At 41.0% G+C, this 27,988-nt stretch overlaps 1 protein-coding gene across 1 annotated transcript; it reads left to right on the top strand.

The window, feature by feature from the left end:
- The first annotated feature begins 3 nt into the window (after nucleotides 1–3).
- TAF3 (TAF3 RNA polymerase II, TATA box binding protein (TBP)-associated factor, 140kDa) lies at nucleotides 4–27,988 on the top strand. Its single transcript, XM_010296045.1, has 5 exons — nucleotides 4–1,836; nucleotides 6,625–6,707; nucleotides 22,442–22,700; nucleotides 26,405–26,511; nucleotides 27,265–27,988. Exons 1-5 carry the CDS (start codon nucleotides 4–6, stop codon nucleotides 27,377–27,379), a joined length of 2,397 nt encoding a protein of 798 aa, XP_010294347.1. The 3' UTR covers nucleotides 27,380–27,988.

Raw genomic sequence — 27,988 nt, 5'->3', positions numbered from 1 at the left:
AAAATGTTCTTTGTTACAGAAGAAGAAGAGGAACAGGTGCCTACCGATGGAGGTACATCTGCGGAGGCCATGCAGGTGCCACTGGAAGAAGAGGGAGATATGGAAGAGGATGAGGCGATTAATGATGAGAACTACTTGAGCAAGAGACCATTAGAAAGTCCTGATGCTGAGGAATTTCCACCCGTGAAACGACCAAAACTATCTGTTTCCAAAGGGGACACCTTGGACGGAGCTTTGGAACCACGTGAGCCTCTTAGCTCAATAAATACTCAAAAAGTACCACCAATGCTTTCTCCAGTTCATGTTCAGGACAGTACAGACTTAGCCCCTCCTTCACCAGAACCACCAATGTTGGCTCCCATTGCAAAATCGCAAGTGCCAACCCCCAAAACTTTAGAGGCAAAGCCGTTTGTACCCAAAACAAAGTCCAAAACAAGTTCTCCAGGACAGAAGACAAAATCACCTAAAACTACACCCTCACCAGTGGTATCTGGAAGTCCCATACGTTCACCAAAAACTGGATCCAAAGAAAAAAAGTCACCAGCTCGTGCCAAGAGCCCAAAAAGTCCTAAAAGTCCAAAGGTTCCTGCTCATGTTCCCCAACCACCTGTCAAGCCTGAAACACCAAGTAGAACCCCTCTGGCTGCATTAAGCGACAAGATAGGAAAGGAAAACATTCAAGTAAAACAAGGGCAGACACCACCTGAGCCTGCCACCAAGCCAAATATTGAAAACCAGACTAAGAAAGTACCAGTAATGGACAAGACCATTGATGATTCAATCGATGCTGTGATTGCTCGTGCATGTGCAGAACGAGAACCGGATCCCTTTGAGTTTTCCTCTGGTTCCGAATCAGAAGGGGAAATTTTTACCAGTCCTAAAAGACTTTCTATTTCTGAGACAACAACTCCTAAACCTTCTGTTTCTGCCAGTAATGCAAATAAGGCAGGAGCAACTCCAATACCTCCCTCAGGTGGAACTTCAAGTTCAGACATTTCATGGACAATGGATGACTCAATTGATGAGGTCATTCGAAAGGCAAACATGGGGGCACCTTCTAATCCACCTACCAACTTCACTTATTTCTCCTCTCCTTCTGCTTCACCACCAACTCCAGAACCTCTTCTCAAAGTCTATGAGGAGAAAACCAAGTTGGCTTCATCGGTAGAAGTGAAAAAGAAATTGAAAAAGGAGCTGAAGACAAAAATGAAGAAGAAAGAAAAACAAAAGGAAAAAGATAAAGAGAAAAGCAAGGAGAAAAATAAGGAGAAGGAAAAGAACAAGGAGAAGGATAGAGACAAGGAAGGAAACAAGGAAGCGAAATTCCAGTGGAAGGAACTACTCAAAGATGATGATCTTGACCCCTATAAATTCAAACTAAAGGACTTTGAGGATGCTGACACAAAAGTAAAGTTGAAAGATGGCAATACCAAAAAAGAGAGAGAAAAACATAAAGATAAAAAGAAAGAGAAAGAGAAAGGTAAAAAAGACAAGGATAAGAAAGACAAAGAGAAACTTAAAGATAAAGGTAAGGAAGATAAGATAAAGGCTCCATCAGCACCTCTTGTGTTACCTCCCAAAGAAATGTCTTTGCCCTTGTTCAGCACACCAACTGCCATGAGGCTTCCCAGCATGTTACCTTCCTTGTCTCCAATGCTTCCTGAAAAACTGTTTGAGGACAAAGAGAAACCAAAAGAGAAGAAGAAAGACAAAAAAGAGAAGAAGAAAAAGAAAGAAAGGGAGAAGGACAAAGAAAAGGAAAGGAAGGAGAAGGAAAAGGAGAGGAAAGAAAGAGAAAAGAAAGAGAAAGAAAAAGAGAAACACAAACATGAAAAGGTAAGCTTCTTAGATGAGTTGAAATGGCATAATTGCTTGAAAAATGCACATGGATTCCTATATTTGCTCCTGAGCATTAAGAGCTTTGAGGAGATGTGTGATTACAGGTTTGGTATTTTTTTAAAAATAACAGCTCCAAGGAAGACATGCCCCCAAGAGTTTCAGGGATTGTCCCACCTCTTTGGAAGACAAAACAATGGAAGGTCAGTTTTGTCCATTTGAAATTTGAGGTTGTTTTCCTGCTTTTCCTCAACTTACGTTTCACTTTGAAAAGCTGGGCTTCAGACTCATCATCAGCATGCACGCAACAAATGTATGTAGTGTTGCAATGCACAAATTTTGTTCTGTAGATTTCAACTAGTGGGGCCAGCAACCGTGTACCTTCCATATAAACTTTAAAGGTAGTTTCTAAAAGTCTACTGTTTCGAAGCTTGTAGAAATCTGTAAATTACCAGGTGGACAGAAATGAGGAGTGGACTGCCTTCAAATAAACAAGTTCATCAGTTATGTCAAATGTTTGGAAGAGCTGCTAAATCCTCTCTTAGCAAGACTACCCCTTTGTTGCTCCCATTTGTTTGAAGTAAGAAAATTGTTTTCAAATTCTGGTCTAAATGTTCAAATGTCACCTTTTGTTTTGATTCTTATGCTTGAGGGAGAGGAGAGCTAGTTTTCAAGTGGGTTGAGTTCCTTCCACTCCTGTAACTCTTACTGATTTGCATCAGCCAAAGATAATTTCTTCTTTCCAATATCACCTAATCTTGAGAATATATTTAATATTTAAGAAATGAAACCAGCATATTTGCATGTTATCAGATTTGAAATCCCATTAGAAACAGCTCCCCTAATTCAGGGGTTGCTCTAATTTTTTGCCACTTCACCTTATAATACGCATTAAATTGTTAATATGAAAAGAAGAAAAAAGAAGAAAAGGAAGAGATTGTCTTCATATGTGATAACCTTGGATACAGGATTTCCTAAATCTCTATCCTTAGCATTAGGAAGCACTGTACCAGTTCTGGTTTTACCAAGATACATCCTGCTTTGAGTGAAATAGTTTGTACAAGCTCAGAGTTGGGACATTCCTCATTTTCCTTTTTTGTCACTGTGCCCTGTTGTGCTACCTTCTGGACTTGAAACAAACTTCTGATTTTAAAACTTCCCATATTTTTTAAGTTGACAGATGGTTTTTCAGTGCAGAATCCAGGTGACCTGGAGAACTAACATCTGTCTGCCGTGGATGAGTCGGTGATCGACAGGGTGATGGTCCAGTTGTCCATGTTAATGTTCAGTTTTAGACTGCAGCAACACTTGCACGGATTCCCCATTTTGTCTGTCTGCCCCTGATGCCTGAGATGTTTTGTCAGTATTTCGTTGAGAATTTCTGCAGAGATTTCTTTTTAAGTTAAATATGTGTGTATATGAATAAAGCAAATGAGTTGCTTGTTTTTCATACATTCGATTTTGCATTTCTTCTGCAAATCTCTGTATCTATTTTGCTTTAGAGCACTATAACAGATACACAAACAAATACAAACTGGTAAAGCTTCGGTATAGACTAAACGTATATATATTAGGAAAAGGAGTTCAACAGTAATAAAAACTTGGACAAATTAAATTGACAAAGCTGCCCATTACCTTGGCAAAAAGTCCCTGTCAAGAGATAAACTTTAAAGCTAGAATGCATGAAAGAGGCCCCAGACAGAATTAAAATTTAAACTGATTCTTGATAGATAAGCTTTTTTTAAATCCACCTCTTTGCTGCAAGTCAGGATTTTAAAAATAAATTTCCCCTTTAAATCTCTTGAGCGATTTTCATTTTTTGCAAGGCCGCACTGCTGGTGTCCTGGAAAAATGGAGAGTTAGAGCTTTATCAGTTGGTGCCCTGAGGTATGTGGCAAAGAAGCTAAATCCTTGAAGATTAGCAAAAAAAATGCAGCACATGGCAATAAGGGGCTTATATGACTACTAGTATTAGTTCAGGTGAAAGAAGTATTGCTTATACATAAAACTGGACAAATCCACTGACAATGTATTTTTAGTTAGCTACAAAGGAGTCTTATATTGCTGGACTTTACCTCTTTGGTGATTTGGGAAGCTTAGTAATCCACTGTAAATGCTCTTCTGCTGGCCCCAATTCCCAGTATTACTCCAGAATGCTGCTCTTTCATTTTAACCCCTAAAAGTACATGTTTCCTTAATTTAGCTTTTAGATCACACAATGACTTATTTAGCCAGCAGTTGTGCTGTAAGAGCAAATGATCAAGTTACGGCTCGGAGGCTGAACCTTCCGCGGCGCATCCACTTCGGCGGCGTAAGCGCGACCTGAAGGATGAGTCTGTGGGCTAACTGCAGTTCAGCTCTTGATGGCCAGTAGAAAATACCAGATTTCTATTTCTAATACTGCTATACTGAAACAAAAAGCGATTCAACGGTAATGTTTCCATTTTTGAGTATTGTTATAGGTATTCCCTAACTGTGCTTCCCATCCGGTTGGGGAACTGAAGCTTTTTATCAAGTTTTCAGTGCAATTTTGCCCCAGGCTGCTGGAAGACACAGAACAGCAACCAATGTTCTGCATAAATGGCAGAAAACAGAAGCTGAAGGCTGCACGCTGGAAGTGTTCGGTGGTGGGACGAGGAAGAGGAGCTTCTTTTGCATAGGGCTTGCCTGCAGCTCTGGGTTCCGCAGTGTTGGGGTGCTGCCCCTGGAGCCAGAAAAGGATTCAGTGAGCTGGGGCAGGCAGTACCAAATTAAAAGCAGACAGTTGAAACACTTACACCCCACTTCTAGGAGGGAGATTACGGGGTGTGCTGTAGGAGTGACTGAGCAGCTCAGGAGGCAGCTGCTGACCCAGTTTCGGCTAACCTTAATACACTGAGCTGTAAACTAAAGTAGTTGAGGAACGGCTTCGTGGGAAATGGAGCCATTCTCGCATCGGGGCAGGGCTTGCCAGTGCTGCCCCAAAGTAGACTGCCCGTACTCGTGAACCAAAATCCTGTCATCCGTGTCGAGGAAAACGAGGATATCCAGGATATATCTGTGAATGCTCCTTAATTTTCCCTCTGCTCCAGTCATGCAAACCCTACACACAAACCCACATTGTAGAAAGATGCTTCCTCTCCTCCTGTATCAAAGGGGAAGATTTAGGATTGTCGTGGAGGCCAGTTTTCCTCTCTCAGCAGACTGCAGTGTTGGTATCTGAGCATAAGGAAGTATTGTATGTGCTTTTCTTCTGCCACGTGAGCCCACACCACCATTGTTTAGAACATCTTGGTGGTATACAAATAATAATAATACAAAAGACCTTAATACAAAGGATGGATGACATGAGGATCTTTCTGCGCTGTGTTCTGGAAGCTAAGTAGCACTACTTGTCCTAGGAAGTTTTGTATTTGAAATAGACACTACAGAAGGAGGAAAACCTACAGAAAAAGAGGTAAGATAATCTAAGGCACGTGCCTGGGCCTCCTGTACCCAGAATTCAGTTCCATGTCTCTATCCGGTGGACGATGCTACAGGTTAAGGTGCCGGGAAAGCAGTTACGAGATTACCTATGGAAAGTGGCAGTGAAATTGTTCCAGGCATTAGGAGCTCCAGAGAAAACAACCTTTTGCAACACTCCAGGGGAATGACATAAAAAAAAATGTGCTATATAAACAAAAGAGTAGAAGGAGACCTGTGAAGTAGGCTAATACATATCCATAGAGAGCTTTGTTGAAAAGCATGGGTAACTGTGTCAAAACAGCAATACTACTCAGGCTGCAGCCCTTCTTTCTCTTGAGTAGACATCTCCTCAGGAGCAGCTCTGGTTCTTTGAGCAAGGTCTGTGGCATGGGACTTTGTCACTACCATTCCTCAAGTCCTAATTGAGTCCCCCCAGTCTGGCCTGCTGTCTCCTGCACTTCTTTCTGTGCTTTGAATTAATTGTTTGCCCTCCTTTTCTTTATGAAAGCTTTTTAAAACAGATCTCTCCCACTGACAGTTGCTTAGGTTTCCATTTAGTGTATGGATACTATTTTTGTCTAAAGGTTCTTAGACGAGATTCAGCTCAGTGGTTATTTTATTAAATACAATGACACACATGCTCAAAATTTTGGCAGATACTGGTTCAAAGAGTTTTAAGGACACATGCAAGTTGTCTAAGCTTCACCAGATACTGAGGTTGGAAACCAGGCCATTTGAAAAATAGCCATTAGAAACCTCAGCCTAATTGCATTGACAAGCAGTGGTTCTGTTATACCTGTGTGGATAAGCACTTTCATAAAGCATTCAGCATTGGTGCTTGGGGTTTATTTGCTTCCTCTGTGTCTAATTTTGATTCAAGAGGGTCATGGTACATTTATGTGATGAACCTGGGAAATAACTGAATTTAAATCTCAGAAAAAAGTTCAAACACCAGTGGGCACCCATCAAGTTTGAGTACTAAGGTCAAAGCATTTCATGTCATTGTTTTGTAACATACTGGGGGGGTTTGTGTCTCTAGAAAAATACTAAATTGGGAAGACTTATTAACAAAGTGTGTGAGCAGGTACAAAGGCAACAAAATTTCAAGTTGACTTTTTAGTCTAGAATTCATATTTATGATTTGCTATGGCTGGGAGCTCCCCAACAAACTGACCATCCATGCTACATCATGAAGCACGAGAGAGCGGTGCTCAGTCTGTCATAGGTCTGTCTCATTAAGCCGATATACTCTATTTGGTTAAGTCCATCAGTGCTTTCATGTAATTAATATATTTTGGGAGTTTGCTTGCAGTCATTGATTGATGATTGTGTTCCCTTGTACAGATAAAGGTGGAACCGGTTGTTCCAGCTCCATCACCGGTTATTCCTCGGCTGACATTAAGAGTGGGTGCAGGCCAAGACAAGATGTGAGTACAAATAAATCCATCTGCAAGTGTATGCTTACCACAGTTCATCCTCTGTCAGTTGTGGTAGCTCTTCTTTTCAGTGGGAAATGCTTAAAGTTAGTGGCAAATTATATTCATACAGCTATGACATCTTTTGACCATTCTAATGAAAAACAAAGCAGAACACTTAATGGTAGAAGCTTTTTGGACATTTTGCCCTTTTTCTTTTGCTTTCCAAGTGGGACCCATCATCTTCTATCCATCCTACTGTGTTTCCCACTCCGTGCCTTTCTAGGGCATGGATTACAAGACTTCATCTAGACTTGTGTGATGCCTCCGGTGACGTGTAGTGAGGTTTCCCTAATGGATGGTTATCCCTAGTGTAACCTACAGCTAAGTTTCATAATGCTTTTCAGCCAAGAGTTGCTTTATGCTTTAAAACATAACAGTTGAAATTCCTTTATACGCATCTGTTTTATTATAACTGTTGATGATTATTCATGAGTGTACCTAACGCATTTCAAATGTTGGTTCATTAGCTCCCTAATTATTGGGTGCTGTTGTACAAATAATAGTTACTTTGTACTGTATGAACATAAATAGGATGATCCTTATCCTGAGATCATACAGCATAAACAGGTGGTTGGAGAGGCTGGGGAAACCATGCATCACTGGGCTTTTTAGACTGGTCCTGTGTTGTATGTGAAGGGTTGCTTTTAATCAGGTTTTTCATGTTTTTAATGGCATAGAGCATACTTTCATGTCTGATGGTAAACATGAGCACCAAACAGATTTTTCCTTTCCATTCATCACATTAAATCTCACTAATGTAGTTGTTTCTCTTTTATAGCCATTCTGAACTAAATCTCCTAATCGCTAATTTTTCACTTTATAAGTTAAATGGCATCTTTGTTGATTATTCTGTTTTTCTATGCTGTCCTACTCCTCCTCAGCAGGTAACTGTGAGTTTTACTGGTTTGAAGTTGCTATGGGACTTCAGTCATTTCTTGGTTTCTATGGGACACCCCCACCCTAAATATCAGGGCTTTTTCCTGCTCTTCAACCATTTCTGTTCTTCCTTTCACAATATTTGAGTGTGATCTAAAATTCCTGTGCCTCAGATTACTGTGGGAAAGCTACAGCTTTCTCTGAGCAGTTGTCTGTCCTGCTGTGCATGATTTGACTGTGCACAGCTAAAGTTCTGAAGCTATATTTTAGCACCAAAGAATTGACTTTGCTTCCCATCTTATAGAATCATAGAATTATTAAGTTGGAAACGACCTTTAAGATCATCAAGTCCAACTATTAACCAACACCACCATGCCCACTAAACCATGTCCCAAAGTGCCACGTCTACATGTTTTTTGAACACTTCCAGTGATAGTGACTCCACCATCTGCCTCGGCAGCCTGTGCCAATGCTTGACCACTCTCTCCATAAAGAAATTTCTCCTAATATCCAATCTATACCTATCGCTAGTTACTTGGGAGAAGAGACCAACACCCACCTCACCACAACCCCCTTTCAGGTAGTTGTAGAGAGCAATAAGGTCTCCCCTCAGCCTCCTCCAGACTGAACAACCCCAGTTCCCTCAGCCGCTCCTCATAAGACTTGTGCTCCAGACCCCTCACCAGCTTCGTTGCCCTTATCTCACCCCAGTCTTTCTCATATCTACACACATTTTGAGAAGGGGCGTCAGACTCCATCTGCTTGCTACGAATCATATGGGTACGTCATCATCAGCCCTGCCAGCCCGTAGTGGGTCAGAGATACTGACACCTTGTTTTATGGCCTTTTGGGAAACTTGCTTCTATTCCAGTTTTGTTTGTGCATCTTCAGTGGCACCTTGACCACCATCTGAGGACCTCAGATATTGTGATCCTTAGCACAGCAGAGCCTAGAGTTTACACCCCGACTCCAGCATGGGAGCTACACAAAGCTGACATAGCTCAAAGTTTCTAGATGAATTAGGGGAGAATTAAACACCAAGGCTGAGGTCTTCAGGGGCGGTGGAGTTCTGGAGGCAGCTGGTAGCAAATGCTAAAAAGTGGTTGTGCTGCAGTTCTCTGCAGCATCTGTCCTGGGCCTAGGAGGGGAACTTCACCTTCTCCACATGACACTCATCCTTGAGATTGCTTTAGGCTGCATAACCAAATGAGGTTGAGTCATTCCACTTCTATGTGTTTATTGGTTTCCGTTTTCTACCTTAAATATCTCCTCACTGCCCACCATACCAACACCCTAAAGTTGTCCCGTTGCAATGACTGTATCACCCAGTTGCACCTTCTGACTGATGCCAAACAAGAACTTAAGAGCTTTGTAATAGCTTTTAGGATTTGTCATAGTTTTCCAAGGCAAAATCCAGGAAGAAATTTGCCGTTACACAAGTAAATACAGTTTGCGCCACGTGGCTCTGGGAACTGTTCTGCGTTGCGTGCAATTGGTGTCTAATGTGGCCGGGCTTGCAGCGGAGCTGTCCTGCTCTAAATAATACTTTTGCTTTCATCCTCAGCAATTAATATTCGGCCTGAACTCAGGGCATATTTTAATTTTCATGTGTTGTGATCATTATGAAAAGGACTGGCGTAGCTCTGAGGCAAAGGATTACATAGCCGTGTGTGTGGCATGGACATCTAAAGTAATACCAGAAGTCTCTGTGACCCTCTATTTGAAGTTATTAGTTGAAAAGACCAGAGTAGCATCATCAGCCTTTTAAGTACCTCATAACAGGCAGAAACAAAAGCTTTTGTGACGTGTTATGTTAAGGGAAAGTTAAACTTCAGTTTCGTCTGTGTTGGTAATGAAGTTCTGAATATCTGGTAATTATCATACAGAAACGTGTTTCTGATAGCATGTCTCGTGTCTTTATTAGCGTGGGATTGTTTAAGAATACCGTGAATCGCCATGGAAAGAGATGAGAAAAGTTTTTGGGGATTCATAGAATTTGATGCGTAAGAACTAGATGGACTAATGAGTTATTTTGCAGTTTCCTCTGTCAGAAAGAAGAGCTGTTTTGGAGGCTTTTGGAGGTACTTAAGTAACTATGCAGCTGGAGGTTGGTTTGTTTTGGGGCAACTTCATATAAAACACTGTCTTTAATGGAAGTACTTACAGATCTTGATGAGGCCACGAAGTCTTTCAGGTGTCTAAAGAAAAAGTGTCAGACTGATGGTGCTTGAAATGCAGATTTGCATCACACCATAAACAGCACGACAACAGTAACACAGGTTTACTCAAATAATGCAGCAATGGTGAGGAAAATGCTTTTGCAGCGTAGCAGACAGTTTGGTCTCTGTCATTTTGCTTCTTGGCTCCTCTGCTTGGACCAACACACAAAGCAGTGATGGTAGTGGCAGAGAGGGCTCCTTCTTTCTTGTTTCTGTGAATACGAGCACGTATTGCTCCTAGATTCAAGGTGATGTCTGCGTTCGAGCTTGTCTGGCGTGCAAATATTCTTACAACACACATCAGTTCAAAAGCGATGGCTATTAATAATGCTAGGTTAACAGACATGAAAGTGTACTGTTGCTGAAGGATGGAGAAACCAATATTGGAAAAACTGTTCTACTTTAGGGTTTTTTGCAAGTGTTTTAACTGCACAGTAAAACGAGAAGAAAGTAGATTATAATCAAAGCGTTTCCATCTTCGTTGTAAACAATTACAGCAATACTTGCATGGATGCCACATTAGAAGAAATTTACTGGATTCCATTCTAATGCAATTAGAGCTAATTTTGTTCTTTAAATGAATAAAAGGTCAGCTAGTAAATCTAGTTTATCTCAAGTCCAGGCTTCAATAAATTGTTTTATTTAATTTGTTGTAAAAGATCTTATCCTTAATGGGCCTAGCTCTTATTAGTTTGCTTGGGTTCTAAAATATTTATGACCACCTTTTTAGATATGATTTGAATGATACCTTGGAAGGGTTTTTCACTGGGGTTTTTTTCCATTCCAGTGTTATCAAGGTAGATTGCTAACTGAGTTAGTATAGGAAGGAACTAGAGATGCTATCTTTTTTTAAAAAAACAAAACAAAGCAAAAAACCACAGCTAGTATAGATTTTTAAATTTTAAACCAACTGCAAATGATGAGCAGAATTTAATACTTTTATTCAATTGCATCATGGTTTCTTTTTGTCTAGTTATCTTTCCTAAGTACAATCATCTTTCTTACATGTAAGTTTTTTAAAGGCATCTATCGATGAGGTGTTGACATTCCAGCTGCTACCACAGTTGACATAAACTTCAGCAAAAGTATGTGCTGTAATTTTTAATACTTCAGATAAATTTATTCTACATTTAAAGAAAAAACACATGGTTTCTGACACTAATGCCAGACCACAAAGAAGAGTACCACTCACTGGTTGCTGTTTCAGTGCTCCTCTGACTTAGAAGCAGGATATATATTTTTTCTTAAATCAGGTCTCCAAATTTACCTTCAAATGTCAGGCTTTTGCTCCAGACTTGTACTGCATTGTACAAGTTCCTCTGCCATCAGCAGTGAACCTGGAAACCAGACATGAGAAGGGGAAAGACAGGTATTTTAACAGTGTTTAATTTGTAAACATGACCTGCAGCTCTAGTAAAGGTGCCCTTTGTCTTACATATTTTGGAAGTGAGTAGATATGTGACTTTCTCCCAAAAAAATAGCACGCATGCTCAGATATGTATGTGTATGTGTCTATGAAAAATGTATATTAAATAACCTGTGGATTGTAAAATAAAATCCTGAAAAAGGATTAAGGGATAGAAGAAGTTTTGTTATCCACATATTTAATTGACTCCACTAACGCTTTTTATTGCTTGGTAGGATGTTATTGGTCCAAGGCCTAACTTACGTTCGCTTTGAGGCTCACTCAACTGCATGATATCCCCATGACAAAAGCCACCAGCATAGCTAGCTGACATCCTTTCTAGGGAATCTCAAAGCCAAGTGGCATATATATAATATATATAGACCAAATCATTTTGTGACCATTAGATGTGACCTCTCTGTGTAATATTGGTGACCCACAAGCATACTTTTGGGACTAAGAGCACAGGGGAAGCTGTCCTGTTGCTTTCTGTTTTACTACACCGAGTTTCTATGATCATCCATCTCAGAACTTCAACCAAATTAGGATGCTCGTAGCACATATTTTTATAAATTGGCAAAATAACATGTGTCTGAAAAAAATGGAAGCCTGAAAGGAAATACAGCTAGAGAAAATCTCCACATTGAAGCTGTAACCCTACCCGAAACACAGCTGGACTGTTAGAGGAGTTTATTTTTCATAAATTTACATGGTTTGGGTCATCACTGCTACTTGTTCAAGAATTCATTCTTTTAAGTACAACCACAGTTGGGCAACAGAATTGCAGCAGAACAGCTCTTTAGTCATACTATTTGAAATCCTGTAAAACTTTATTATCTAACCTGCAGCATACAGAGTACCACCAAGTGTATTACAGAGTAATGTTCTCCAAAAAAACAGATGCCTAAATGATGGATCTTCTATCTGCAACAAGCTTAATTTACTTAAGCATTGAGCTACAAACTCTCCAGGGATTGAATTTTCTTGGGAAAACTATACACACAGATACGCAATCAGACTTTAAAAAGGCAATGGCACCAAGGGACGAGAGAAGAAAAAGGTATTAGCAAATCCATTATACGCTTTTTATTGACCTGGGTGAAGACAAGAAACTAGGCAAGGATTGTGTTGGTGTTCCCCTAAGCTCATTGAGGATCTGTAGTTGCTGCTGTGATGAGAATATGTATTTTTTCTGAAAACTGCTCAAAATCCCTGGGAGTTGGGGAAAAAAAAAAGCTAAATATCTAAGACAGGACTTTGCTATTAACTTCAATTAGTCTAGAATGCGGCCGTACGTATTTTCCAAGAATGCATCTTATTTTTACAATATCATCTTTGGTGGATATTCAAGGAGCTTTAATTTTTAATAGGGTTATTCTCATACAGATATATCAGGCCTTGTGAAGAAACTTTTGAACTTTGGGTGCTATTTAGTGGAGAGCTACTCAGACTTCGATAATTTACATTACTGTCTTCATAGTGTTTGCCCACAATAGCTGAATAATGGGGTTCATTAACCTCCCTGTGTAGGCATATCCAAATTGTTTGCCTCTAGCCTTGGCTCCCTACGTGTGGCTGGGGAGGAAAGCATTGGCTTTTTATTGACTTGTCAAGCCGTAGGTTTGCATTACCGGCCAAGTAGCTCGTGACCCGTTCCATTTATTTCACTGTTTTGTGGTGGGGAAACAGGTAAAGGAATCCTGCTGGAAGCCCCTCCTTCTGCACGTTTTTATGAATAAGAGCAGTGTTTGGAGCAGTTAAGGCACCGTGACCAAATCCTCCGAAAGACGTAATGCAAGCAGCATGGGGCTATTGTGGGACACAGCTGTGGGCGGTGTTGGTTACCCTGCGAGACGTTGCTTATTCAACAGAAAGCTCTGGAGGAGAACTTATTGTGGGATTAAATAGGAGGGAAAAAGTGATACTTCAGGGAGAAGAATGTAGAAGGGTAAACCACTGTTTGGGAAAATTAAACAATAGAATCCGGGCAGCGAAAGTGTCTTTATTGCAGGACTAATGGGCATCCCAATTATTTTACAGTGTAGCACTTAGAAGAGAAGACCATGCTAACAGTCCGTTAACAGAATTAACGCTCTTTGCGTCAGTCCAACTTTTGCTGTAAGACGGAAAAGAGCATGTAATGGTGAAATCATTTTTGACATGATCAATAGACCACCTGAGTGAGGAGGCAGAGTAATGACAAATCATCTTGCTCCTCTCCAAGGCTTCAGAGGTGTGCTTTAGGAATTCCAGTGATCTTTACAGCTTTCATAACTCTTTGTGCGTGTGTGTTTGTGTGTGTCTATACAGAGCCGCATTTTTCTGTTCTGTAGTCTTCTAAATGCTAAGAGCTGGAGGACTGACTTTTCAATGCCTTTTTAAACGCTGAATATATTTTAATGAAGATACTGTCTTGGGTACGATTCATATCCCTTTCCCGATTGTTCTTTTTGAGTGTAACATATTGGCCCTGATCCTGCAGTAAGATCCCCATGTGTGGTCTTGTATCCGTTCAGAAGTCTCATTCACTTCGGTGGAGGTTCCCCAGCCTCTCCCGTGCTGCAGGATTGCAGCTTTTACGGGGCGGGGGGGAACAAACCTGAAGAATACTCTATCCCTTTTACCAAAACGTGTAAATGATCATTTTTGTTTAGATGTCTAAAGGTGATTTAGCAGAGTTTTTTTTCTTCATTGAGCATGATTTCCAACTTCAGATGTAGTCCTTAGCTGTTTTCTTTTTTTTTTTTTAATTACTGAAGCCACCCCAACTAATTATTCATCCTGTTTATGGTAGGTGGTAGGCTGTGGCAAATTATTTTCATTTTGCTGCTGGCCACATTGGGTGATGACTCCAAAAGTGAATCCATAAAAAGGCTTGAGTCATTAGAACACAAAACAACTTACTGTGAGATTCTTTGATTTTGCTGCTTATTGCTCAAGAGTAAAGAAATTGTATACTGTATACCACAATTAAAAAAAAAAAAACTTCAGGCAGGTTTAGACACATAAGAGAATTGCTTGTGTAAATGAGCATGAGCAGCTGCCCTTATAAAGCACAACAGAAACCGATCAAATATGTGTGAAAGATTAGAAAGACAGATGAGTATTTGTTTAAAAAATACTCTGCTTCCATAGAAGATGACTGGAAGAGAAAGGTGCTGATTTGTTCTTGTCTTTGAGAGAGGTACTTCTTTTTATTCACTCTTTTACTGAAGTTTTTAAACCAAAGTGAGTGAACTGTGTAGACCAGGGGATTCACAGTACAGTTCCTGGGAGCTGGATGTGGACAAGAGGGCCGTAGAGAAGTAGCCATCCGTAGACACAAAGGAAAACGATGGTCCTACCTGAATTTCATGAAGTTGTCCTGTGAGCAATTGATCTGTAGCTGTACAGAGCCTCCAAGTTCAGGACTGGCTGGTTTGCTTGGTTCTTACAAAAACATGTCTCAGTAACAAGCTGGAAATTACAGTTTTAGAAGTTTCTAAACCTATGCTGGCATAATTTTCCGGTAGTTCATAAAATTCATATTCTACACTAGTTCCCATTAAAGAAGGTAGATGTAGGTTTTACGGGCAAGCTTTTAGATCATTCACCCCGTAACATTTCCCAAAACAAACGACAATAAAGGACAGTTTGCAAGGAACACGTAAGAGAAGGTTTGCAAAGAGCTCATGGGCATAAACATGTTTTACCAGCTTCTGGTTTTGCTGTTGAGAGCTCAGCAGAAAGGGATAATGCCAGGTGGTTTTCACATCGAAGCTCTGAGCAGCTTGTTATTGATGATAAGAGAGAAAAGAAGATGAAAGATACCAAGACGCCACGCTACCAGCTCAGTTTTGTTTTGTCAGACTGGCAGTGAACCATCCGGAGATGTAAGAATGGTGAGAAAGAATGGGAGGGAGATTGAGGAGTCATCGGCAGAAAGGTGTTTGTGGTTGTTGGGAGAAGTACCCTGGTGTAACAGATACGGAGGGCAGAGGCCAAGGGCAGAACTCTATTTCACTTAAAGTAATGGAAAAATAAACAGTAGAAAACCTATAATTCCATTTCAAGAGAGCAAATGTCCATAAACCAAAGGAGTTACCTAGAAACGTCAGCTGGACTGAAGACCTAATGGCTTCAAAAGTGGTGTTTTCTGCGTGTGGGAAGGGGGCACTTGTAGCAAAATGACTACAGAGTGAATTGTATGAATAACTCCTTCCTAAATGACGTTGGGAATAAGCGTCTTACCTCTAGGAGAAAAGGACCGTTAGCAAAGAAGTTACCTCTTCAAGGCAAAAGACTGTCAGGCTTTGCAGAAGTCAAGCTGAATTAAATGTTGTGAAGGATATTGAGCAAACAGGAGAAGAAGGGAAAAAGGAGGACCAGGGAAATGAAGACAGGGAGAAGATGAAGGGTAATACAGGTATGAGACAAGAACAGGAAGAATACTTTCCGTCTGACCCTAGGTTCATTCTCTCCTTTACTGAGGAATGGGACAAGGTGGGTAACAGCAGCAGGTTGACAGCAGTGGTAACTACCATAATGAACTGGGAAGCAAAATATAGGGACCTTTACACACTGAAATCAAGGAATGGGATAATCATTCTCCCAAGTTCCAGAAGAATTGGGTCGTGAATTTCAAGACTCAGTGACAAGTAATTTTTAATACATTTCCTTTTATTTAAAAATGCAATGTTTGTTAAATCTATTTCTAATAAATAATAGAAAAAATAGAAGTGCTGAAGAAGGGGAGAAAGGAAAAGTGATCTAGACACCTGGTGACAGCAGTACACATAATTACAAAACAAATTTTGGAGGAAGGGCTGATTAAAGGCTTGGAAGTAATGGAATAAAACACAAAACGGAAGGAAACCATACCAACAGGCTTGATATCTTATCTTTTGATAAAGCAACTGATTTTCTAGATTAGCCTAGTCCTGTTGGTAGTCCCTGCAAGAGATGTGGCTGGTGGTGGCTAATTTTTTTGCCGTGCATCTTGAATATCTGTTTCTACCACCGATGCTGAGAGCGGCTGCCTCTGCCTCCCACTGCAGAGAGACGACTTCTGGACTGGAGAAGCAGTCACTGGGTGCAGGATCAGATCGTTTCACGTCCAAGGGAGTCTCAGCTGCGGTGGAGAAGAGCTCAGACACTCACATGGGCGTAGCTGGAATAAAGTTGACATCTGTCCTACCATTGGGAGAAAGGAATGCTCTCTTCTGGGTGAATAACAGATGGCAAATCCAAGCTGGATTTCAGGAAAACGTTTAATACTATCACACAGGTCATTCATAGTGAAGCTGGCAAAGACAGGAGATTAGCAGAGGAACTGCTCAGCAGTAAGGAGCTAGCTCAAAGGAAGATAGCAACTGAGACTTGTAAGAGTTATTTAACCAGAGAGGAGGTTACTAGTGAATATGCTCAAGGATGTATTTCAGGACTGGTTTGATTTCATAATTTCATTTAAAATTTTGTCACAGAAGGAGGTAGAACACTGATGCTTTTTATTGGAAGTAAGGCTGAAGGATCGTGTCATTACAAACAAGGATCTGATGATTGTCTGGAAAGACTTGGGTAAAAATGGTATTTAATTCAGTAAATGAAAAACTGCAGTTAAGGCTTTGCATTTGAAGTGTACCGATAGAAGCTTCAGCGAGAAGTAAAAAGCTGATCAGTAGGCGTATCGCTACAGTAGATGCATTAAGTGGGTGAGGGATCATTAGTTGATCACAGAATGACAGAGTTGTCAACATGATCCACGTATGACCGTAAGGTGCATTGCAAGAGGTAATTTTAGCAGAGATAGTGGAAGTGTCTGGGCCGTCATATGAGAACCTGGTGATACTTCATCTGAAATGTTCTATTCCGTTCTTGAAGGCAGGTGGTGTTCAGGGAGGATGAGTTGGGAAGAGCAGGTGCAGAGGAGGGCTTGGAGCACTGTTAGGGGGAGCGTAGGGCAGCCTGTGTTATCATAGGAGAGGACAGCAACTTTGTGTGTTTAGTCTAGCATGTGGAGAGGGGATATGATTGCTGGCTACAAATACATCAGCCAAGTAAACATTTTGGAGGGAGAAAGCTATTTAAGCTAAAGAACAAGTTGGCATAAAAACAAATGGGAATTAATTGGCTATGAGTGTAGGCTGGAAATTAGAAGAGGTTGCTGTGTCACCAGAGCAGTGAGGTTGTGGAACAGGGTGATGGTGGGGACAAAAAGATTAACCGGTTTTAAGATGAAGCTCAAGAAACTTGTGAATGGGATTAAGTGACACGATGCCTGCGAAATCACTGGACTCATTTGCCCAGGAAGGAATGTTTGCGGGGTTTTGCCATAGTGATGAAATGGAGAATGGGCTGTTGAGCTCCACGTGCACCATTGAAGGTCAACATGCTTATGTGGAAGTTGTACCATGTGTATGAGACCGGGCAGTGTCCACAAAAATGGATGACATCTTGGAATAAGTGTTCAAGTGTTCATTTTCCGTGATAGAAAAGAATATCACATTGCGGACAATTTATCACGTGAAAATATTTATATTTTTTTAATTTAAAGTTTAAGTACTGAACTCTTTTTCACTTGCAAAATTGCTAGGGGTTCCGCTGGAGGTTTGGTGCATTTTGGCACTCTGCAAACACGTGATCTGGTCATAGCGTGTATTTGTGGAGCTTGTATCTGCCAGTAAGAGTTGCTTGCACAGAATAAAATATTCAGTAGGGTGTAAGAGGTAAAAACTAAATTTCTCTTTCTAAAAGTAATATGGGAATTAGCCTACATTACAGAGCTTAAATTACACTGATTCTCCTCCAGGGTTGGGATAAAATTTTCAAAATCACCTCTAATCTGTGAAGAATCTAAACCATATGGAAATCTTCCTCATTCCCCTGGGTGTTTTTGATACCCTTACCCATAGCTCTTAGAGTAGTTAGGTTTTTTCTGGTGCATCAATCTCAGTTCCAGATGTGAGATTTTTTAGTAATAAAATAGTTACACCACTTAACTTTCTAGCATCGAGGAACTTATGTCAATAAGGGAGTATCAATACTAATAGTTAATAATATCACTTGTACTAATCCGAGTGAGTGGTACTGGTTTTAGTTATGTTGGTGCAGCTGATGGTATAATTTTCCTGCATACAAAGACCCCCTTAGCTCCTGCTCCTTGCTTAAAAATGAGTCTTGGGTTTTAAAAGAATTAGGACTTTTCAAATGTCATTTCTCTTTTGGGCAGAGCATATGTGAAACAGCTGCTTTGGGGCTCTACCTCCGAGAGTGTGCTGTGATTTTTTACGAGACCTTTGGAAGTACTGATACAGCATTTTTTTGGAGCTCATCACCCATAGCAGTCATTCAGCCCTGTGGTTCATATCCTATTTTTGAAAAGCAGTTTCCTTTCGGTGCAAATGTCTTTTCCCTGTGTTTATATGAAGCAGTCAATGGGGCTTTCGGCCGCAAGGATCCGAATGAAATCAAATCAATTACTTCCAAAGATAGGAAACCATTTCACACCTTGGAGCCACATTTTGCTCCGGATGTAGCGTGTTACAACTCATGCCAGTTAGAAACCAACTGACCTATCGTGACACTTAAAATCTTGGTAGAATTTGCACTTTGCCTGCAAGCCAACACTTCATCCTGTTTGGGTTTGGATCTGTAGCTGTGAACGGGGTGATTGCCCCAGAGTAATGATGAAAATTGGATTTCATTCATTCTACCATTATGAAAAGGTGTATGGATACATGCGTTCAATTATAAATATGCTGAGGTTCTGTAAGAAATACAGTTCCTGCTAGCATTTAAAAAGAAATCCAAAGTGAATTTAGGTTGGACACAACCAGATACACAATGTTTACATTATTTCTGGGTTTTTTTGAAAGGGAGTGGTTTAGTTATGATTATTATCTTATTACCACTTCTGTTCCAAGGGTTTTCTAACACCCCTTCATTCTGAAGGAACGATTTTGATTCAAAAACAACTTTAACCAACTTTTTATCTTTCAGTGTAGAATGTGTATATATTGCCACGCAAGCAGCCTGCAATTCTTGTCTCAGGGCTCTGAGAGTGTTGATGGTGGTTGATGTTCATTTGTGTTTGATTACTTCAAAAAATACTAATCCAACCTCAGTTTTAGATACTTTGGATTTTGGAGGGGGGCTGGAGGTGAAATTTTGTCTTATTTAGTATTGTACTTACAGACTTCTAATATACAAGCGCTGCTTTTGGAAGCAGACGAAAAGCACATTTGAGAAAGAATGTATGTGTGCTGATGTCCAAATGTAGGGTTTAAATCCTAGCAGGGACTTAGGTACCAGGAGGATCGAAGCTTTGCTGTGGTGAGTACTGCCTGCTTGCAGTGCGCTCTGTGCCTCACTTTTCCCATCCATAAAATAGAGCTCATAAATCTTGCCATCATTTACATAGTGTTTTGATATCAGGTTTCTTTCCAAGTCTGAAGTAACATTAATTATTAGTCGTGGGACTGCTATTTCCCTTTGATTTCTCCCCACCTCCATATTGCCGTATATGCAGCCCCTTCTTCAGGAAGGAGGACAGGCTAAACCACCCTCGCTGAGATTACTCCATCACCTCTAATGGTGTAGCACAAAGCCATTCATTTCTCCACTCTGGAGCCTCTGAACTTTATTAGCCCAAGGGAGTGGTAGGCCCAAGCGTGCTCCGAAATGCCGATCTCCTGTTTTGATAACTGAGCTCTAAAATCAAGATAAACAAGCTGCCCTATATACTGACTGTGTCCTAATTGCACACTTCAAGCAAACCAGCCAATCGGTGAGTGTGTGTCGCCCGCTAATGAATATTTGTAGTTTTGGAAGATTTCATATGTGATGTTGCTTGTAGCTTCTGCAGCTGTTAGCAGCATGACTTCGAAGACCCTGTGCAGGAGGAGAACCTGGCTTTATCTAGGCCAAGAAACTGTGGAATTTAATTTCATATGTTAGCTGGGCATGGTCACTCATTCAAATTGTATTAGCTAATACTTCTTTAAAACTGTTTACACTGTGTGCAAAGTTGTGTTTAAAATCCTATTAGCTAATACATTTCCTAGTCTAGACTTGGGGAGGATTGACTCCCTGAAGAACTCATAGCAGGACTTTGTTTACTTGCAGGGGGTAGAAGAGGGAGGAGGGGAAAGAAGGGATAATGATGTTTGAGACCATCCAAATTACTTCTGCCATGCCAAATATTTTGCTTTCTTGTCCCTCTCCTCGCTTTTATTATTTGCTAAAATTATTTTTTTTATTGAGAGGTGGCTCTCAAGTCGTGAGGGTGACTTTGCAAACCATGGGAGTATTGCCACCAACCATGGTCTTAGGCGTTCAGCCTTGGGAGCCAGGGCTCTCTGGGGTAGCAGTGCGGGAAGGAAGGCACAGAAGAAACACCTGAGTTGGGGTGGCCAGTCTGGCAGGACCCCAGGGAGCCACACACTAAGACTTTCACTGAAGCGGAAACACATCATGGACATTCACAAGAGCCAAAGAGAAAACTTTCTTGGTGGGAAAGAAGAGTGAGGTTTTGGATGTGCCCCACTAACAGGAGAAGGAGACTGGATTTGATGTGTAGGTTGCTCCCAGGATGGCCTGATAATAGGATTTCCTTCCTTCTGCAAGTCACAGACGTACATTAGGAGTCCTGTACTTTGACTCACAGTCTAGCACCTTACTGACACATACAAAGAGCCTGAGCTCCCAGGTTACGTACCTGAAGCAATCACTAGGACATCAAGTGGTGTGAATGCCTTCGGTGTTGCTGATGAAAAATCATCTAACGCCTGTCACACTCTGCTCCACTCTAAGTTTCTAAACTTCCTTGCTGTTGGTTTTCTTCCTCTAGTCACTCATAGTAGGTCTCGGAAGGTAGGTGTGATGCTACAGTTGGCAGGTTAGGCAGGAATACCAAACCCATTGTTCTCTTTCCTTTTACTAAGTCTCTTACTGTAACTTGCCATAGTTCTGACTTAGTAGTGCAAGTGGCATATCTTGGGAAAAAAACACTATTATCTCAGCCAAGCATTAAATACTGTATAATTCCAAGCCTTTCTCAAATGATTGCTTGGATTATTGACTTGAAATGCAGACAATGTTTCCGATCGTAGTGATACTGCCTTTTGAATGTCCTAAGAGAGTTGCAGTAAAATCTAAAGTTGAATGTAAAATTCCCGGTGGAGCTGGACTTTCCTGGCTCTCAGGAGTTGCTGGAATTTGATTTTCGTCATGGTTTTCCTACTGATGTCTCCATTTTTTGCTTTCTTAAGTTATCCTCCTCTCTGGAATGTCTAACCTTTCTTTAAATCACCTTCTTCCTACAGTCCCATCATAAATCAGTTGCACTCCCACAGTTACCATTCAAATATAAATAAGTTAGTTAAATGATTTACCAAAATGTGGTAAAACAAATAGACCTATCCTATGTTTTGTTTGAGGGTTTTTTGTTTTGTTTTCTAAAACATCCTTTTCCTTCTCTTTATGTTTCCAATCTAGAGCCTTATAGTAAGGGCTTTTTCTGTGTTGTCCATTAAATTGCATGCACATCTATAACACTGTATCAACATCCATTAATAAATGTTGGGTCCCCTATGTATCCCCCTTCCTGGGCAAGATTATTCTATATTGTATATTTACTAGAGCTACATCCTGTCTACTTCAGCTACTCAAGTAAGTAGTAATATTTTAACTGCTGAGTATATAGTGTGCGTCATTTATTTGTCCTGACTAGATCCACTGCTGATTTCATAAACATTTGGGGAAAGAAATACCAAACTAGCAAATATTTGGAGAACCCCCTAATGTAGGATCTGAAGAGGATGATATCGTCTCTCAGTTTGAAGATTAAAATCAGTGCTGTTCACAGCTGATTAACTTTCCTTTCTAATATTTCCCACAAATTGAGCTAATGTAATAAAACTTAACGAAACAAGGTTTAGTAAAGCCACAGAGAATATTTATATGACAGTGAGCTATAGAGTGGTTCAGGCAGTCCTGGTGTTTGCTTTGTAATGGCTCTGTGCTTTACCCTATCCAATGGATGGGTGTAGCAGTGACAACAGTCCTTGTGTTGGGTTGAAACAGCCTCTTTGATTACTCAAAGGTGATGTGAATTAGCAGCACTATATTTTCTTTATATCTAGTGGGTGATCGATCATTGCTTTCTTTCCCATCAACTCTAACGATTCCCATTTTTGCTCCTACAGTGTCATCAGCAAAGTGGTGCCAGCTCCAGAGGCCAAACCTTCTACTCCTGTGAGCCGGCCCAAAACACCTCCACCCGTGCCGTCACCGGTACCAGCTCCCGTTCATGTCACCCCTCCTCCAGCTCCAGCTCCTCCTCCTCCTCCACAGGCTACCGTCTCACCGGTCCTGATCCCGCCACCCTCTCCAGCTGTCTCAGCAGCAGGAGGCTCCAAAGCTCCGGTTAGGAGCGTGGTGACCGAGACCGTCAGTACTTACGTGGTAGGTAACACATGCTGCCATGCTTTGTCCGTGCCAGTGACATTCATCTCTTGAATTGTTGAGCTCCTGGGTGAACTCATCATCTCAAACTGATGGTAGCTACTCTTTATCCAGCCCTTGCTTCCATGCACTTGTTTTGAGGGGTCAATAATTAAAACACTACTACTTGGACTGAATTTTTTCTGTGTTCCCAGTTCAATGTTTAAGTTTCTTCTAACAAGTCCAGTTCTATCTCACTTGGTATTTTCTGCTAACTGAGCTAGAGCATTTATTTTTGGAGGTGGGGATTTTTTTACAGAAGCTTTCCTAAGTGCTGAATTGAAACCTCAAATGTCAAACTCACCATAGATTTTGCTGTCTGTCAGGTAAAGGACAGAACCCTCATACCACATCAAGAATTTGACTTAGCCCTCATTTGAGATGTGTGGAGTCTACTACTCTCTTTTCTGCTTTCCTCAACACACAAAATTGCAGATGTTTGTGCATCTCAAATTAACATTGTGTATCTCAAATTAACATCAAAATTATCTACAGATTATCTATCTGTAGACAGTTAATCAGTCTACAGTTCATTAGTCTGTTTGACATATGCTCTGAACTTGGCTTCTCTCTGGTAGCATTAAGACTTCTTCATTCCTTTAGAAAAGTCTCCCATCCAACATGATGTAGGAACTGCATTCTCTAAAAGAACATGGACATACCCCTGGGCAGGACTAGGATTGCCATGCTACTGAAAATTTCTGCTTGAGATGCAGTGTAAAATGGAAGTCCTGACCAATTGTGGTCATTGAAGAGCAGCAGACAGCATTAACAACGGTAGCAGTGGTGTTATCCTCCCTGTCCTGGCTAAGTTCCAGCTTGGTTGATGACACCTTATCTGTAGTGGGTAGCAGTTTAAAAATCTCACCATTTAAAACACCTGAGACTTGCTTTTATTACAGAGTTTTCTGTGCTTTCATTGCAACGTATGCATGAGTTTTCTCTTTTTTTTTATTATTCCTGTTTTTATAACGATTCCTAGTGTAAATCTACCCTGACGTTTCTAATGGAAAAGGTGCTCTTCCCTGCTGGACTTAAGCAGTTGTGTCGTGTTACTGGTCTCTATTTAAACAGCTGCTACATTTCACTCCTGAGTGGGTTACAGCACTAGTGACCACACATAGGCTGTGCATATCTTTAGGGTGTAGGACACACATCCTCACCTTCTGTATCACAAGTGTAAGTGCAGTGTCACTCTGACGTATCACAGTAGTGCCCAGAAGCTTGGAAATTCACTCTGAGAGAGAAACATTTCCAACATACTGAAGAAAATGGGATGTAGTACAGTAAGTATTAAAAGCAAATAATTTAGAGATTATGTTAGTTTAAAGAATGAAAACCTAGAGGTTTTCTTAGGTACTTCTGGTGGTAACACTCTTAGCACCTTACGGAGAATTCAGAGGACATGTAGGCTCCAGGTTATTTTTTTCTCTTACAGCATTGTCGTTGAAACCAGGGCTTTACTGCACTGGGATCCAACTATGTGCACAGGCAGAGAGACTTGTGATATGAGACATTTATAAGTCAGAAAGCTGAGAGAGAGGTTGAGAAAGAGGGGAATAATTAATAACTATTAGCCCCTTGTACAAAGGGAATCAGGGACACCAAATGATGAAATGGCTTTCCCCAAATCGCACAGGAAAGCTCTTCCGGAGATAAGGCTGAAGCCAGTGCAACAGAGGTGCATAACTCCCTTCTGCAGGGGAGGACAGGAGGATGATTTTATAGTTTAAAAAAAAAAAAAAATACAATGTGGGATCTTCCTGTAGGATAGCATCTCAGTAAGTGTGCTCTGATCATTAACTCTCAGCGGTTTGTACTAAAATAGCATTTGGCAATCACATACTGTCCCTCCTTCCACGACCCTTGGCTCGTTAAGGAATGAGAAGTTACACAATATTTTTAACATCCTCATTCAGCAGCCCAAGTTCTTGTTTAACAAACAGGCAGAGGTTTCAGTAATTACAGACCACCCTGCCCCTCTCCAGCCCCTGAAAGCCCGAGGCAGGTATTCTGCAGGTAAACGTCCCCCCTGAAAAATGTGAGTTTGGGAAAGTCAGGGTATCTGCCTCCTCCTGGGGCAACGTCGGACCGTGCCGCCTACACCCGGCAGCACCAGTGCCAAAACCGGGCAGCACCCTGGACGGGGTGGGTGCCGGTGCCGGAGGATGGTGCGGGTACAGCCAGGTTGCTCAAGCTGGTTGTAAAGGGCTGTAGCTGTCAGCCCGACAGCCCGCAGCGTTGCTTCTCTGCAGCAGCACGGTGCGAGCAGCTCCTCCTTCCCCAGCAGGATTATCCCCCAGGAATGACTACGGACCTTTTAAGCCAGGCGCAGGCGGTTTACCTGCGGAGCAGATGCTTCTCTACCAACTTAAAATGACTTTGCGGATGTGAGATTGGATGCGTAGATAGGAATGGTCATTGCAATCAATCAGCTTTACAGTCGAGTTCATTGCGCGACGTTGCCTACTCCGTGTCGCTGTTGGGAAGGGGATTGTTCCCTGCTTAACGTTCCTGGGCTTTGTGTTTTCTAGTTTTAAGTCATAAAAAAAATTGAGGGCTTTAAGAAGAGTCAGTATAGAGTGGTGTGAATTTCCCAACTGATTTTTTTGGAAGTGGTATAAGGTGTACAGACCACCGTGTAGTAGCTTTTTTACTTTTCCCGAAGAGCATTTGAGGGGCTTTTCACCTACTACTTTTTTATATCATTTTTGTAAGCTATACAGATACCAAAAAGTTACTGCCTTAGATATGTGTAAATGCACTAATGCACAAAAGCTGAGAACAAAGCCGTTTACGTTTTTGAGATCCAGTGATAATGTGCAAATCTTCATAAAGGCATGATGACATCAGGGTAATACCCCAGAGATTTTGTATCTTGTATTGTTAATGGCGCTTCTTGGGATGGATTTCCTGACGTTTTGCATGTATGTTTTTACCAAAGAACGGTTAAAGAAACCACTTGAAATTTAAAAACACAAATAATGGGTCTAGCAGGATATAAACATTAAAAAAAATTTCATAAAGCTCTGAATATGATAAACCCAGTAAGCAGCTGCCTAATACTGTAAATGATCTGCCTCTCTGGTTTCGTTTACCCTTTAGTAAATTGTTCTGTGACATAAATGTCATAAGGGGAATGGAAAGTTACTCAGTAACAACTTTTTTTATATCCTGATCTTATCAGCCAGTTGAAGTTGAAGACTTTGGCTAATAAGTAATACGGCAACATATACACATGGCACTGTATATTTTACATGCATATCAGACTGTTATCTTACGCAGGAGGCTGCCGTTGCTCGTTCTTGCCATTAACAGGGTAGAATTTAAAAAGTCACGACAGTATAGACAGAAGGAACCGTGTCCTTAAGCCCTGGCTGCTGTATGCGAGTGCCTGTGCTGAGGTCGGGTGGTTCAACTGGCTTTACTGGTTTACAGGACAGTACAGAAAAATGGACGCCTTTGTCAACAAGTACAGTATAGAGAAATCAATTAAAACATAACGCCGAGCACTTACAGTCGGAGAATTCATAAACAGCAACGGTGGTCTCTGGATAGCTTTGCAGATAAGCAAGCTGCCTTGTTTGTTTGTTTGTTTGTTTAAATGTCAGCTTTGCTGCCTGCTTAGCCCTGAAAACCAGCTAACTTTCCTTTTCTCTGCCCAGATCCGAGACGAGTGGGGTAACCAGATCTGGATCTGTCCTGGCTGTAACAAGCCAGATGATGGCAGTCCAATGATAGGTTGTGACGACTGCGACGATTGGTATCACTGGTAAGTTGCTCTCATCCATCCTGTTCCGCCGTTCCCTCGCAGATCAGGGCTGTATTATTAAAAACCTTTCTTTTTTTTTTATCGTTCGCGACGCCGGGGATATTTAAATGGCTTTACTCTGTCCAATTTAATAATCTGGAAGATATTTTTATCTCTGTTTCTCTGGAATTTGAAGAAGCAGATTTTAAGCTGTGAAGGAGAGTTACTTTTTAATTAATGGGCATTGGTGATAACAGTTGTTTTTGAAAAATATTGCTGATTCCGGTAATTTTGTGAGAACTACAGGATGATGAGCATAGTGTATACAGATAGGCATTTCAAATTACGAAGCATTGTATGAACAGTAATATAAATGTCAGCTCTTATAAAAGGGTTGGAGAGAATTAATCACTACTTTTTAGGTGTTTTCTTAAACAGCTACATAAAATCATAAGATTTTTTGCGGATGTGTTAAAGAAGCATTTGAAATTATTTTATATTTAGCCTATTATACCTGAAAGTGCGCTCATATTTTCTATTGAAATAACATTTCTTATCTGAGTGTCCTTTCGATTTATTGTTTTTTGTTTCAAAGCAAGTGGTTTTTTAGGTTTCTGTTCGATCATTATATTCATTACGATAATGATAATATAATTACTATATTAATTCGAAGGCCAGATTCTGTCTCCCACTGGAAAATTCCATTTCTTTGGGTAAGAAACAAAAGTGACATTACTCCACTGAGATGGTACGATATTTTCCTGTCCTTCACAGGCCTTGCGTTGGGATTACGACTGCACCCCCAGAAGAAATCCAATGGTTCTGCTCCAAGTGTGCCAACAAAAAGAAAGATAAAAAACACAAGAAGAGGAAGCACAGGGCACACTGAAGACTTGGCAGCGGACTGAAGTCGTGCGGTCGCCGCGGCACCTTCTGCCCTGACACCGACGCAGGGGGGATCCAGCCTGCTCTCACCCTCCGTCACCGGCTGTTCGGGTTATGACTCTGGAGTGGAGCAGGGGCGAGGAGATGCTCTCCGTCGCGGGCTGTTGCGTTTCGCGGACCGTCCGAGCCCGGGGGTCGGATTTTGGTACATTCTGAGGCTGCCTTTTCACCTACCGAGGGAAATTTGCACAGAGCGATACGAAGACTTCGGTAGTTCATGGTACCGCTCCCGCGGCTCGGCAGCAGCAAAGATGAATGTTGTAAATACAGATACCTGTCCTATTCTTTCTCGATTTGTTATTAATCCCTCTTGAACCTTTGCAGTAAGGTGCTGAGAGGAGGAGAAAATGTAAATTGCAGTAAGTTGTAAACTGAGGAGACCTTCTGGAATGATTTCTGTAGTCTGGATACAGTTCAGCTCCTGCTGAGCCAGATAATCATAATGTGGAAATAAAAAGTGGCTGGTAAATATTTTTGTGACGAGAATATATGAAGCTTTTTTCCTTGATTTTTAGTACTAACATAAAATAAACATGTTCAAGCTTTTGTGATA

The sequence above is a fragment of the Phaethon lepturus genome, unplaced genomic scaffold (assembly GCF_000687285.1).
Source record: "Phaethon lepturus isolate BGI_N335 unplaced genomic scaffold, ASM68728v1 scaffold43601, whole genome shotgun sequence".
Lineage (NCBI taxonomy): Eukaryota > Metazoa > Chordata > Aves > Phaethontiformes > Phaethontidae > Phaethon > Phaethon lepturus.
Note: the sequence above shows the minus strand (reverse complement) of the source record. Positions and strands in the feature narration are given on the sequence as shown.

Bases quoted from the DNA above. Each gene is read 5' to 3' on its own strand.
- TAF3 (XM_010296045.1), top strand. From the start codon at position 4: ATGTTCTTTGTTACAGAAGAAGAAGAGGAACAGGTGCCTACCGATGGA. The intron at 1,837-6,624 runs GTAAGCTTCTTA...TCCCTTGTACAG, and splicing joins AGAAACACAAACATGAAAAG to ATAAAGGTGGAACCGGTTGT. The intron at 22,701-26,404 runs GTAGGTAACACA...TTCTCTGCCCAG, and splicing joins AGACCGTCAGTACTTACGTG to ATCCGAGACGAGTGGGGTAA.